This window comes from Alosa sapidissima, chromosome 8 (genome assembly GCF_018492685.1).
Source record: "Alosa sapidissima isolate fAloSap1 chromosome 8, fAloSap1.pri, whole genome shotgun sequence".
Taxonomy (NCBI): Eukaryota; Metazoa; Chordata; class Actinopteri; order Clupeiformes; family Clupeidae; genus Alosa; species Alosa sapidissima.
The window spans coordinates 16,645,209-16,659,528 of record NC_055964.1 but is presented as its reverse complement, the minus strand read 5'-3'; the positions used below and the strand labels follow the sequence as shown (position 1 = coordinate 16,659,528).

The following is a 14,320-nucleotide window of genomic DNA, read 5'->3' as shown; positions in this document are numbered from 1 at the left end:
ACAATTATTGTTTGTTTGGCTAAAGACTATCATGCTGTTTAGCAAAGAATATAATCAGTCATGTTTGGGCTACTTACAGAATTAATGTTATGGTCTGAAATTGGTCAGAAAGGAAGGGCTTTCTTCAGAGTTACATTAGCATGCTAACCAGAATGCAAAGAAACGGGAGGCACTGGTGCATCACTGCACAAATGGATAAGAACATCAGGATCTTTGGTTGGAGAATAAAGTTGCCTTACAAGGTCCTCAGCTGGCATATTATTAAGTAGTATCCATGAAGCACCACTCTCATCGTCAGCCATGAAGGGCTTTAGAATGCTGGCCTTCTGGGCAGAGCTTCAAAGAAAATGTGAAATCCGAGACTGGACAGTGAAAAAACTGAAAAGGATTATTTTATTCTAATTTTATTCTAATTGGCGATGGCTTGACTGTATTTTCCATTTGTTTTGGACCTTATTTAATTGATAAAATATGTACACACACACACACACACACATACACACACACACACACACACACACACACACACACACACACACATACAGTACACACACACACACACACACATACAGTACACACACACACACACACACACACACACACACATACACACACACACACACACACACACACATACAGTACACACACATACACATACGCAGGGGGAGCTGAGCGCGAAGTGAAGAGTCCCAGAAGCACCCACACCACTACCCAGGGGATTGTGGGATAGTGAGCAGGGGATCTATCACAGGGGGGAGGCTTATGACGGCAGGTCAGCCCACGCCAGCAGAGAGGCTGCTTATGGGACAGTGAAAGCTTCTCACACCACACAGGGGGCACAGTCAGGTACCCCCCCCCCCCCCCACCCCCCACCCCTTTACTTCCTTACAGCCACCCAGGGAGGAGGCTCATGGGCCTGTCAGTGTTTCCCTGTGTCGTCAGTCTCAGGCGCCCGCTCCTTGCCGCGCTACAGCAGAGGGGTTTAAGAGGTTCTCCTGACGCAGCCCAGGGCCTGTTTGCTACCAGAGGCACGTTCTCCGCTCCCACCATTCGTCTTCATAAACGTCCCCCCGGCAAGCATAACATCTTCCTGCTCTTATCTCTGACACATGTCCAAACACTTAAAGTAGCTCCCCTCCCCACCGCACCAATCCCCCCAGCATGCGGCGGGCAAACTGCATGGCAGACAGCTTAAGTCCAGACTCGAGCATTACGTTAAATTATGGGGTTGTCTTCAGGAGAGGCAGTGGCTCTTTTTGAAAACGGGTGGCAGCGGCGATGGTGCCCAGCGGACACGCATCCGCCCACTTCGTCACCCCCTCCGTGCGCCATCTCGGCTCCCGACCCCACCTCCCCCCCCCCCCCCCCCCCCTCGAACCTCGGCAGAACAGCTTACACTGCGGTGCCGGGCTCCTGGGTGACTATTTGAATGTGGCGTCGCTATGCATAAACATGCACTCGCCTCAGAGATCACAGGGCCTTAGCGGCGGCTGATCTGAATGCTTGGCCACACACTGGGCTCCCGGAGCCCGCTAGGCCCAGCCCGGGCAGCGGCGTCGGCAGCTTGGGAGATGGACATATTGTGTCTTTGGTCCGTAAGAGGATTTGAGGGCTTTTTGCAAATGCCTTTTCATCCTGTCCCTGTGCAGAGGGGAGAGGGACTGCTGCTGAGAGAAGGATTAAATGCCCGGTGGCTCACGGCTGCCCCCTGGTGGTGGCTGTGCGGTACTGCAGCAGCTTAATTACATCTCTAGGGCCCCCGAGCCCATCTGAGGAGCTCTTTCATGTCAAATGTAAATGTTTTGTGTTCCAGAGAGAAGAGAGGAGAATCCATTGAAGTTTAATAGAGACAAATTACATTATTTACCGAAGAGTAATTTTTGGAATGGAGAAGCATTGAGGCAATTCGACCACAGCTCAAGCTGGGATTTTTTTTCCCGATTTATTAATTTATTTTTTGTATTAATGTATTCATATTTTCTATGTAATATAGAGATTAGAGCAAGTCAAGATTAGTGAGAGTATTCATCCCTTGTTTAACCTAAACCCTTCTCCACCCCCCTCTCTCTCTCTCTCTCTCTCTATACAGTGGTCGAACTACATCCGTGCCACCGTGCGCAAGGAGAAGGGCCTGCCCATCCTGGTGGAGCTTCTGCGCTCCGACTCCGATAAGGTAGTGAGGGCCGTGGCTATCGCGCTGCGTAACCTGTCCATCGACCGCCGGAACAAAGACCTTATAGGTAAGGGCAGCCACTTGCCCCTCCCATCAGTATGTGTCTAGCCAATTGAAATAGAACTTAAGTCATATATTTTTATATATATATATATATATATATATATATATATATATATATATATGTGTGTGTTTCTATCATATTCTGTATACATAATATTTCATGTCTTGGTTTACTAAGACTGTTTGGAGAATTGTTGTTAGGAGTCTATTCTTCCTGTAGATGGCCGCTGTAATCTCTTTCGCCCTTGTGCAGGGAGTTATGCCATGAGGGACCTGGTCAGCAACCTGCCCAGCGGTCAGCAGCGGCCAGCCAAGAACCTGGAGGAGGACACGGTGGTGGCCATCCTCAACACCATCCACGAGATCGTGACAGACAGCTCGGAGAACGCCCGCTCGCTCATCACAGCGCAGGCCATCGAGAAGCTGGTGGCCATCAACAGGACAAGGTAGCGTGTCACACACGGGGAGGGCCAGAGACGGCCTGGGGAGTCCGGTTCTCTTTACATCCAGAGCTTATCTTCATGGCGCAAATCTGGGATTGCACTGATCATGGGGTGCCTTAAATAAGAGGGGGATGGGGTAGGGTGGCTTAAAGGCATTTTATGAGCTTGCTGAAATGCCCGGGTTAAAAACCCATGCAAAATGCATTTAGCATTAGTATGGATGGGATGTATGCCTGCAGCCTTGTATTGGCGGCCTCACATAGCGCCTTCAAAAGAATCCGCTTAAATAAATGTATGAGACTGCGGCACACGGTCAAGGGTAGGCCGTGTTTTTTTTTTTGGTGTGTGTGTTGCAGCGCTGCATTTTAGGCCTGTTAGAGGTGTCGGACGCTGGGCCCAGCCCGCCTTGTTCATAGCCACCTCTGCCAGAGGATATGAGGCAGTTTTAATCAGACTGTCCTCTTTGTTTCCTCCGTCGACCTCATTTAGACCAGTATTAATAATCACTGCCCCACAGCCACCCGCAAGCAGACCTCTTAATAGACCTGCTCAGCAGGCACGGCACGTCACGTCGGATGTGTTTTTGTCTGGTTTGCAACACCAGGATTTTTCAAGCTTTTAAAAACACACATAGATATCCGATGTATCCACAGAGAGAACCATTTCTCTCCTGATATCCACTCTGAGTAGAGAGAGAGTTGAGATTGCTGCTGCAGGTGACATAGGAAGTGATTTTAATAAGATATTGTGAACTAGTTGGGTAAGGTGATTGAGAAGCTACTAGTGGGAGAGTGGGAGTAGGCATATGCTTTGTGTATGAGCCCCTGTGGCACTAATCTTTCTTTTCCCTTTCTCTCTCTCTCTCTCTCTCTCTCTCTCTCTATCTCTATCTGGTCATCCCTGCAGCCAGTCCCCACGGGAAACCAAGGCTGCTTCCCACGTGCTGCAGACGGTTTGGAGCTACAAGGATCTGCGGAATGCCCTGACCAAGGATGGTTGGAACAAGACCCACTTCCAGGTAGGGATCTTAGGAGACCTGGGCCCCTCCGGCAACACACACAATTATTTACATCTGTGTGTGTGTGTGTGTGTGTGTGTGTGTGTGTGTGTGTGTGTGTGTGTGTCAGGCTTGGGAATGGATCACTTTTTCTCCCCATCATGCACTCAGTGGGAAGTTTGGAAACTGAGTTTCTGGCGCCTGCAGCAGCCCTTCACATCAATGCTTTGAACTTTCCTCTGAGTCCCTCTCTTCTCTTCTCTCTCCTCTCTTCTGATCTCCTCTGTGTGTGTGTGTGTGCTAGCAGCCCACAGCAACCGGCGCTCCCAAGGGCTCCAAGAGTGGCAAACCTGGCTACGATGACACCACCTTGCCCCTGATGGAGAAGAACCAAGGTCAGTGCCTAACCCTGGATGGAGGAGGTGCCACAATGGGTGTGGGCTGAAGGGACTGCTGTCTCTGTCTGTCTGTCTGTCCGTCTGTCTGTCTGTCTGCCTTTCTTTCTGTGTTTCTCTTTATCTCTCACTGTCTCACTCTCTGCCAGCAGCCCCGTCTTGGCAGGTTGAGCACCTCGGTGTTGGGGGGGGGTCAGGTCCCGGGGGTTGGGGGGGGGGGGGGCTGGGGGGGGGGTGGTAGTCGGTCAGGGAAGGAAGGGGAGTGCGTTGCTGAGGAGCCACTCTGGTGGGTTTGTGAAGAGGAAGCTGCTTCTGCCACGCTTCCTCTATTCCCACGGTGGCCACCTCTTTTAAATGTGTGTGTGTGTGTGTGTGTGTGTGTGCCCGCGTGCCACCTTTTCTGCCCTTGCCCTCCATCTCTCCGTCCGGCCGCCTGGCTTCCCCCGCGCTCTCTCCCCGCTCCCCATCACCACTCTCTGGAGTGTTTATGCCAAGAGAAAGCAAGCAGAAGCATCGCAAGGGAGGCCGTAGTTTCAAGTGCCCCTCCAAACAAACCCACGCTATCACCTGCACACATCGCTCATTCAAGCTCTCCGCCGAATAAAGACAAAAAGAAAAAAAAAAAACTTCTTAAAAGCTTCTTATACAAGCTTTGCACGTGTCTGCAAACAATGGCAGACATCGCTCTTTGGCCTCGATTGACTGCTAGATTTTTCTGCTCATGAAAGCATCTCATCGAGAGAGGAGTCTCGAGCATGACAGCACCACTCAACATTTATGTTTGATTTTAATTTGATTTCTCTTCTCACTTTCCCTGATGCCATACATTATGTGTGTATATTGTGATCAGTTGCCACTCCCACCCATTTCCAGCTTGCCTACAAGGGAGCGCGGAGGCAGCTGATAGTTGGAAAATGCGGACTATATGTATACATATATATATACTTAGCGACTGAAAGCATCTGCATTCAAGCTCAAACAGCCGTCCCATGTTCTCTCCATGTGCATTGAAAATGGAACAAATCAGCGTGTAAATGCTTTGCAGGCAACAAGAAAAGTGGCAGTGGTGATATGATTCCTCTGGACGAGCTGGGTCCAGGTAAGAAGGAACGCTTGCATGACGGCAATAAGATAAGGAACGCTACATGCACATGAGGCGCTAACTCTCTTCATCTCTGTTGAAAGCAAATAGTCGAACTCACCCAAATAATCCATTACTTGGCAATAACCAGTCACTGTAGTAGGAAACTTTCAGACATATTGAATGCAATTGTGGGAATGATTATGTTTTGCTGACATGATCTAGTGATCTTACTAACCTCGTTTGTTTTTTGTTTGTTTTTTTGGTACTGTATGGCCATTCTAACTCTACATGAGCTTCTGTGTAGAAGCTCAGATGCTGTCTGCAAGACCCCTCTTTTGACAAGGTGTTTAGTTTAGTATTGCCACTCACACTCAGAACTAATAAACCCTGACCGGGAGTGTCATGCTCTTAATTTCAACAAAGGACACAGAGTTACCAGTCCATCTGCTCCCAGACCTGTGACTCTCCTCCCTCCTCAGATCATACAAGTTCCTTTCCCTAGTTCTGTCCAAGAGCCTCAAGTGTTGTGTATATAGGTTGAGTAAATGAAGACTTTGACTCCAAAATGAGATCTCCCTTTTTAAAAATATTCATGGGTCATCTTTTTTCATTGTGCATATCAGGTAATATCAATAAAGTTTGATTAAGTAAAAGTGAATAAAAAACAAATATTTATGAAAATAAATTGAAATGGAGGATACCTCGTTTTTAGAAATCAAATATTCTGCCATGTGTTTAGTCTACCTAGTCTGAAGGTTAGTCTACATTGAACCCTGTCCACGGCTGTGTGCCGCGAGTGCTTCCTGAATTCAGATGGTTATAGTAAAAGCAGAGAGCTGATCAAAGTGCTGGCGAGGGCTTTTTGGCTTTCTGAGCATGCACTGCGGTCTCTTTCTCCCCCGTCTGGGAGCGGGGTGGTGCTGGGCTCCTGATGGAGGTCAGCGCAGCAGGCCATGCCGACACAACTCTGCTGATCAGAGCATCCTCATGCTGCTGTGTGTGTGTGGGTGTGTGCGTGTGCATACGTGCGTGCGTGTGTGTGTGTGTGTGTGTGTGCATACGTGTGTGTGTGTGTGTGTGTGTGTGAATACGTGCGTGCGTGCGTGTGTGTGTGTGTGTGTGTGTGTGTGTGTGTGTGTGTGTGTGTGTGTGTGTGTGTGTGTGTGTGCGTGTGCATGCCCATTGCTGCTAGGCACGGTGGTCATGCCCTCTTGTTTCCCTGTGTGCACTGGGCCTGTGGTGGAGACTTGAATGGCAGTAATTGGGCCATGGCAGTGCTGGTGCTTGCTGGGGAGAGAGTGGTGAGAGCCCAATGTCCAGTTGTACCTGCCCAAACATGGGGCATGCATCCTACACACACACACACACACACACACACACACACACACACACACACACACACAGGTTATGTTGAGCTTGGGTATAAGCAGCAGCAACAACAACAACAACACGTTTTACAGTGAAGGGGTTGGGGGACCTCTCTACAACCACCGTTGTGTAGCGCCCACCTGCTGTGCCGGAGCTGTGTGATTCTCATGCCATGACCTCTGCTTTCCCCCCTCAGATGGCTACTCCACTATCGACCAGAGAGATAAAGACTGCAAGTATAAGACCGGAGACGGCTCGGGCGACGCCACCGAGAGGGAACCCTTAAAGGTATGCGGACAGGCAAAGGTGGAGTGGCTCCTTACAGAAGGCTATTCTGGAGTTGAATCGTGACATCCAGAGTCGGAGCAATAGCCTCTTTTGAAGAGGCACTTCAAATAATAATGACTGTCCTGTGAAATGTCTTTGAAACCCGAATCATTCCAGTCGTTTTTTTTTTTTTTGTATTGGTTCGACTTTGAGAGCAGTGGTCTCGTCAGGCTCGGCTGTGAGGAGGGTGAAGTTTAATTTCTCCCCCACGCAGTCAGCCACAACTGTGTGTGTGTGTGTTTGTGTGTGTGTGTGTGTGTGTGTGTATGTGGCGAGACTACCGACACGCTCTTATAGCGCGGACCAATTTGCCAGCCACAGATCTGAAGCGGGAGATAATTGAGTAAAAGCTTTGTGATTCGCAAGTCATTAATCATGGGATGATTAAGAGACTCCTGGCCATGCCCCCCCTACCAAAACCAGCCACCCTCCCTCATGTAGATGACCCAGAGTTTATTGAAGAGAACGGACCACATATCAAGTGCTTTATTGTCTACAACTTCACTCCGTCTGTACGTCAGGTTTAGTGATTTGCTCTTGACCTTGACGGGGAGAATTTGTATCTTGGCAGTTTCCACTTTGTGCGAGTTAGGATGTGTTTGTGTGTGTGTGTGTGTGTGTGTGTGTGTGTGTGGCCTTGTCCAAAGAAACAGTGATAAGCCTGCCAAGCAACTTTAAAAGTTTAACATTATATATCACACGCCATTGCTCTGTCAGTGTGCTTGAATTATTGTTCATAGAACTAGAACCTTGAATTCATGCCATGTTCAGTTTATTTGTAAAAAAAAGCCATGGGACACAGTCAGTTGACTCCCTATCTCTGAAGAAGTGCACCCGTAAGTGAACTGGCTTCGCATCTACAGTATATAAGCAAAGAGTGAAAATGGGATCCTCTAATGGGGGGCCTGCAGCTATCTCTCTCCACAGCTACTTTGCCCTCTGTATTTTTTATGCCCGTAGGAAGGGCAGAGGATACAGCAACCAATTTTCTCCTTCCTGTATAGGCGTCAAATTGAGGTGGCATCCCGCCGGCAGTGCAGTGTTCGGGGTAGACAAAAAAGGTCCCCTGAAGAAGGAATGCACAGGCATACCTCTCTTACAGATGGGTAGGATTGGGGCTGGGTGGGGGGGTTGGAAGCTCTCATCAAGTGTGGGGACGTTAAATGGGTTCAACCATAGCGGAGTCTTGCAGTGGATATCCTCAGGCTGCAGTCCGATATTCCCTCTTGCGTGGAGAGCTCATGAGTGTGTCTCGAGGCTGGTGCAGCCTGGGTTTACTGCAGCTGCTGTCGGCGATCCGATCTTTTGCGGTTTGTCCTACTTAACCCTGCGCAAAGACCCTGTCCTCACTGTTGCCTGAAAGCCGGCGTTCAACTGCTGTGACCCTTGGTTGTGCCTTTGTTTTAGTTTTTTTATTGCATGCTATTCTTATATTGCTTTTATCAAAATCACTGTTCCGAGGCTTTCCTCCACACGAGGACTAACACTGGCTCTGCAACCCTCTATGTTTGAATTTAACTCTGTTATACTGTTTTTTTTATTTTATTTGTTTGTTTGTTTGTTTGTTTGCTGATAACTCCCTTCTTCCCGTTGCTGCAGAATGACACAAATAGGAAACACTATATCAGGAGCAACAGGCCCGCAGTCAATCTGGTGGATGCTTGTGATGTTAAACCTCAGCCTGTTGACTCCTGGGTCTAAATGCATGCATGGTAGGTCTGACCTGTTTGAGTGTGTTTCGTTTGTGTCTTCTTTTTTTAATCATTTTTTAATTGTATTTTTAAACGATTCATTATGGTTTGTTTTCATTTTTGTAACAAGTTCATTATCCCTAACCTTGTGGCGCATCCCCCACCTCTTCCACCACTCACAGTTGTTATTTCCACTGAGGCTCTGCAGGACCCAGAGTAGTTGACGCTAACTTAACACTAAAAGTCTGGTAGCACTATCGACTTTGACCAAGCCACTGCATGATTTGATTGCGTGCCTGTGCTAATGAAATCAGCGCGTGTGATGTGTTGTAATGCCATTTCCCTGGACTTCTCGACTCGACTTCAAACTAATCTGAGGGGCTGAAAAGTCGGCAGTAGAGGATTCGCTACTGCTGCTCGCCCCCCCGAGTACCTTATCTTCCGTGGGAGTTGGAATGAAAAGCATCAGTGGGGAGGAAGCTGGGAGATATCCCCCCCCCCCCCCTCCCCAGCAGCTGTCCTCCCACGCCTCCCCACATTTCTTCTGTGGAAGACTCCGGGAGAGGAGAGGAGAGGACTCTTCATGAATAATAGATGGCTGGCAGAACAGCCCCCAATGTCGCTCCCGTCTGGCAATGTGGAGACGATGGGGGGGGGGGGCACTTGTGAACTACTCTGGGTTAGCTGTGGGCCACTGGTCCTGCTTGACCATCGCATCGCTTCACTCTCACACTCACCCTCATCTCACATCTCCATCGCCATTCATGTCCGTCACTGTCAGAAATCTTATCACAGCTGTGAGTGCTAGGGGACAGATGGAGATCCCTATGTTTGTTTGTTGTGCTTCTTGAGTGTCTACCTCTGTGTAATTCAGCTTAGTTTTAGCACTGTGGTCAAAACAAAGTATATAACAAAGGAAAGTCAAAGATCTTTAAAAACCATCAGAGTAAAATGACTGGACATCCCAGTTACTTGCTCACAGTTAAAAAAATTTCTGTAGAGGTCATTGGTTTATGAATAATGACAGCATGACAGCATTGGTGTTAGTGGAATGAGTCCAAAATCTAATATTAAAATATGGATTGGACAAAACGTATAAGCAAAGCATACTGGTTATTTCAGTTATGTGTGCAGAATCCATTTCCATTGGAGGCCATCAGATTATGGAAATGCACTCTCCTGCCCTGCCTTCCTGCATTAAATAATTTTACCCTGCTGTATACCAGAGGAGTAGATCAATAGACTCCAGACAGCCTCATGAAAAATTCATGTAGCCTTTTGTCAACTTTTGTAGGCCACAACTTTGATAAGAACAGTAATGAATTTCAACAACAAAAGAAGCTTCATTTAACCACCATTATGCTGGCTACTGAATGCCACAGATTTACATCCATTACATGTTTGATGGCCATCACCCTCATTAGAATCATCACTCTCTCTCTCACCAGTATTCTGTTCAGTGCTGTGTTAAAGTACATTTTATTATCATTTCATAAATGTGTTGGATTTTACCCTTAAGTGTATTGTGTTTCGTGGTGTTTCTATGGTAACCATTTAAAGTTACAGATATGCCACATGTACATTTCTCACATTGAGTTAAGGTTAGAAATCAAAGTTAAACTTGCACTAACTATTACATGTTCCTACCCTAACTCTGCCTACTCTAGGCCTAAATAACAACATCTCAGCTAGAAGAAGATCTCGCATACCACCACCACTGCCATACATCATGGACCTCGATTTGGAGTTGACTCATCAGCAGACTAAATGAAAGAAAGAGTGAAAAAGAGGAAAAATACAATCATCCAGCAGCCAATGTTTCATTCTTTTCAGCAGAATATATGACATAAATACTTTTAAAAGAAAAGAAAAAGACTTACACTTTTCATATCTACATTCCCACTGGACATAGAAGAAGTTCTCCTTTACTGATGGGTGTGCTGATGGCTCAGATGGAATTGACAGAAGTGTTGGAGATGAGAAGGTGAATTCAGGGAAGACATTATGAACGTGTGTTTGAATGAAGGGGTCGGGGGACAGAAGATTTATAATTATTTTTTGTTAATGTTAATCTTGTTTTTGTTTGTACGTTTTAGTGTATTGTTTTGTTTTGATTTGTGCCGAGGCATACATTTCAATTTTGGTTCTGTTGGTTTGTTTTTGTTTATATTTGATTCTTCCTTCTTGTGTGGGATTTCTGATTTGATGGACTGTGGTGAGGTGGGGCTTGGTGTTGGTAGATGTTGGAGGGTTGATGAATGTTTTTGTGGTTTGAGTTTCGGGGGGGTACTGGAAGCTTCTAGTTACATGCCAAGGGCACTGGGAAGAAAGAGTAAGATGAATACGGACTAATGTCATTTCATAAACACACTCCGCATACATCGTTTCACTGTGTTTCTTTTCACTCTTCAAGTGATAATTTGCTGCGTGAAGTGAGTTTGGGGACCCAAGTGCCCCTATTCAAATAAGAGGATTTTACAGTCACAGGTACCAGCCGGAAGTTGAAAACAGGAAAAAGCTGAAAGCTTGCTTGTGTTGTGAGTTTTGTGCCACGGGTTGTACGTAACCAAACAGTCAGCATGACATTTTTTGAGTCAGGATGTTTTCAGATTAGCAGGAATCTTGGTTGATTGCCATGTACCTTACAAATTACCACGATCCTGGATGATTGCCATGTGTGCTTTTCAATGAGATGTCCAAAAGGAGAAAAAGAGACTGAAATTTTGTTTGTACAGAGTTTGTGTGAAGAAGAGCGCTAAGGGGAATTAAACAGTCTGAATCAAAGGGTAGATTTTAAAGCATTTTATATTTTTGTTGGTTTTATAAATGTATATTGGAATCTGAAAAGATGAAAAAGAAAAAAAATACAATCTTTAAACTGTCTATACATTGTCAGGTGAAAATTCATAACATTTCATTCTGGGAGTGCTTTCTGATAAAGCATCACCATATTTGTAAAAAAAAACTAAAAGCAGAGGAAATAGTTGCTTAAGTTTATCAATCATGTAGAGTCATGCTGAGTACCTATTTATATTTTGTATTTTCAAAAAAAATAATCTTAAACTTTCGTTTAAGAAGTGGATGAATCCATTCTTGAATTGACATGGCTGCCAAAAACTCACCAAGACAGTGGACGGACTTGACCCTTCATCGCTCATGAATGATGTATGCAAGGGGAAGGGGACAGATCAGTGTGGACAGATGAACGGACAAGCTGTGTCAGCCTCATTATACTGCCGTCACGCAAACTTTTGCTTAGGCCATCACAGTACAAACAACATGCTTTGATATCGTCAGTGCATCTTAACGTAAATGATGCAAGCATGACAAAATATGTAAAGATGTTTGTTATTTCTGTTTTCTGAGTACTGGGTTTTTTGTGGTGTGGTTGAATATAGTCATTCTTCACCAGAAAAAAAAAAAACAAGCAAACCCAGGGCAACGTCCAGCCCATGTAATAGATAACGGTTAACATGTTAAGAGTAGAAGAATCTTAACAGAGACAATATTGTGTTTGGTTTAACATTCTCTCCCACGAGAGAGACTGAACAATAAACGAGTTCACCAGAAAGTCTGAGCATCAGCTAAAAAGGGACAAGAGGTGAAAAGATAAACAGTACACGTCACTAAATATCTCTGTATTTGGGTTCTTCCTCAGTCTTCAAATGGACACCCAGCCTATATAGGGTGTCCTGCATTATGGAAAACTCAATCCATGTGTCAGCTAGGCAAATGGCATGTGCCTGCATTGAAGTCTGAGTTTTGTTTTTGTTCCATTTTTTTTTTCTTTGTGATGTGACTTTGTAAAGCTTGCTGTTTTTCTACATAGTGTTAACAGAGACTTCTAATGAAACAAAATACAGTATGTGTATTAACTTTTTAATTTTGAAAGAAAAACAAACGAGTGCTATCCCCACGTTATATGGTCTTCAGTCCTGTGTGCTTACACTGGTAAACTCCTCTCTGTTTTATTCCTGGCTGCCTTTCTGCAGTACACAACCAAAGGATTTTGGGTTTGTTAACACATAGTACAGTTACAGCACATGCAAGAAAAATCTATACAGTAAGTCTGCTTAAGGCATTTAATCAGAGTGTACATTTTTAAAAACACAAGTTGTGTTGGGCTGGACATACAATATATGACAAAGACCAGAAGAGCAAAATCAGAATAGAAGGACTTTTGTAGATATCACTAATTCAAGGCGTCAGAGTAAAGTAATTGTACAGCTTGGTAGCAAATGTGTTTGTTACGATCACGTGCCTTAACCTTTTTTCCATGTTAGATAAAAAAAAAAAGATTAACAATGTGTTTTCTATGCTCTGTTTGTTGAGTCCTGTTTACCTGTTTTGTCACTGCTCGTCAGCACTTCCTCTTATTTCTTTCCTTTCAGTCTCTCTCTCTTTCCCCTCTTCCTCCTCCTCTTCCCCCCTCACACTCACACATTCACTCTCTCTCTGTCCTCAGTGTAGTCTAGAACTTTGGTGGCGTTTTGCCTTGTATTACAATGTATTATAAACTTTCAAAAAGATAGACATTAAAAAAGGGTTTGATTTAATAGAGGAGTAAGTTGTTAATGCTTTGCTATAGCGTTACGAGAGCGAAAACAATGCCACAGTGACAGAATGTATTATGTTAATTTTACTAATACCAAGAGGAAATTAAAAAGCAATGAAAATACAGGTTTGTAGAGTAATTTGGTGTGTTTTCAATAAATCATGCCTGGAAAGAATGTTCTGTCTGGTGTTCATTTCTCTGTTATTTGCATGAGTAATGCATTATTTTTTTAGTATGATGAATTAATCTTTTATTTTAATTCTTGTGTAGCTTTATTTAATGTTTCATTTGTAATCATTTAGGATATTTATATATTTCATTGCATATTATCCTGTGGACTAATCCATGGTAGGCCTAATATTTAGGATCAGACAGGGGGTCTGAATAATTAGCAGGAAGAAATTATATGAGAGGATTGCCCTGAGCCCTAACATTTAAGGATTAGTAATATTACTAAACCATAAAGCACTTTTACTGTTTGTGTTAATGCTATACATTAGCTAGTAGACTGTGCGTAATGCTTTGGACTTGTATCGTATTGGCTCCATGAAATACAGGCAACTAGAAAACTAAAAATTATAGCAGCTGAAGGAAAACATTCAACATGGTAATGGCCTGGTTATAATGTGCTCAAATAATAAGCTTGCTATGATATGAAAATGTAGGCCGCATCCAAGCCTGAATTGGATGTCAAAGGTAACCTGGCCTATACCTCAGGTAGGTTACAGTTTTGTGCAATTATTCTTTTCTTCATGTAAATTATGTGATGCATGCATGCATAGCCATGAAGTTGAAGTTGCCTAAGACAGAACTAACTGGCAGTCAGTCAAGCCACACTGTAGCCTAGGCCAGTGGTTTTCAAAGTGGGGGCGCGAGGTGCCAGGGGGGGCCTCAGCAAGTTGGAAGGAAAAATAAAAGCAACAAATAAATACATTTGAAATTTTTAAAATATACCTATTACTATGAGGGTTGTTATACAATGCCATTATAATCATTTGTCGCATATCTGAACATTATATTTTCCATAATAATAGTAGAGCATATAGAAAGCCCCAAATGCAATTGTAGGCTATGCTCCATCGCGAAGTGCTTGTGGCCAAAATAATTATTAGGATTAGCTTAATGTATTTTTACCTTTGCCGTAGTAGGCTATTGTCGATTGGTTTATTAAGACATCAAGGGGGTCCTGTCGTGGAAAAGTTTGGGAAACCCTGGCTTATGCTA

General features: G+C 44.7%; 1 protein-coding gene across 14 annotated transcripts in view; it reads left to right on the top strand.

The window, feature by feature from the left end:
- arvcfb (ARVCF delta catenin family member b) overlaps positions 1-13,271 on the top strand; it is a 177,645-nt gene extending 164,374 nt beyond the window's left edge. For 8 of the 14 annotated variants that reach the window (XM_042100962.1, XM_042100950.1, XM_042100949.1 and 5 more), the window contains 8 exons: positions 2,090-2,240; positions 2,490-2,682; positions 3,586-3,697; positions 3,981-4,071; positions 5,117-5,170; positions 6,720-6,811; positions 8,450-8,562; positions 10,209-13,271. In XM_042100962.1, coding sequence (XP_041956896.1) covers positions 2,090-2,240; positions 2,490-2,682; positions 3,586-3,697; positions 3,981-4,071; positions 5,117-5,170; positions 6,720-6,811; positions 8,450-8,551 — 795 coding nt within the window. In that variant the 3' untranslated portion in view covers positions 8,552-8,562; positions 10,209-13,271. The remainder of the gene's footprint in view (positions 1-2,089; positions 2,241-2,489; positions 2,683-3,585; positions 3,698-3,980; positions 4,072-5,116; positions 5,171-6,719; positions 6,812-8,449; positions 8,563-10,208) is intronic. The other 6 variants (XM_042100960.1, XM_042100951.1, XM_042100955.1 and 3 more) reach the window with 5 other exon arrangements.
- Positions 13,272-14,320: the final 1,049 nt, after the last annotated feature.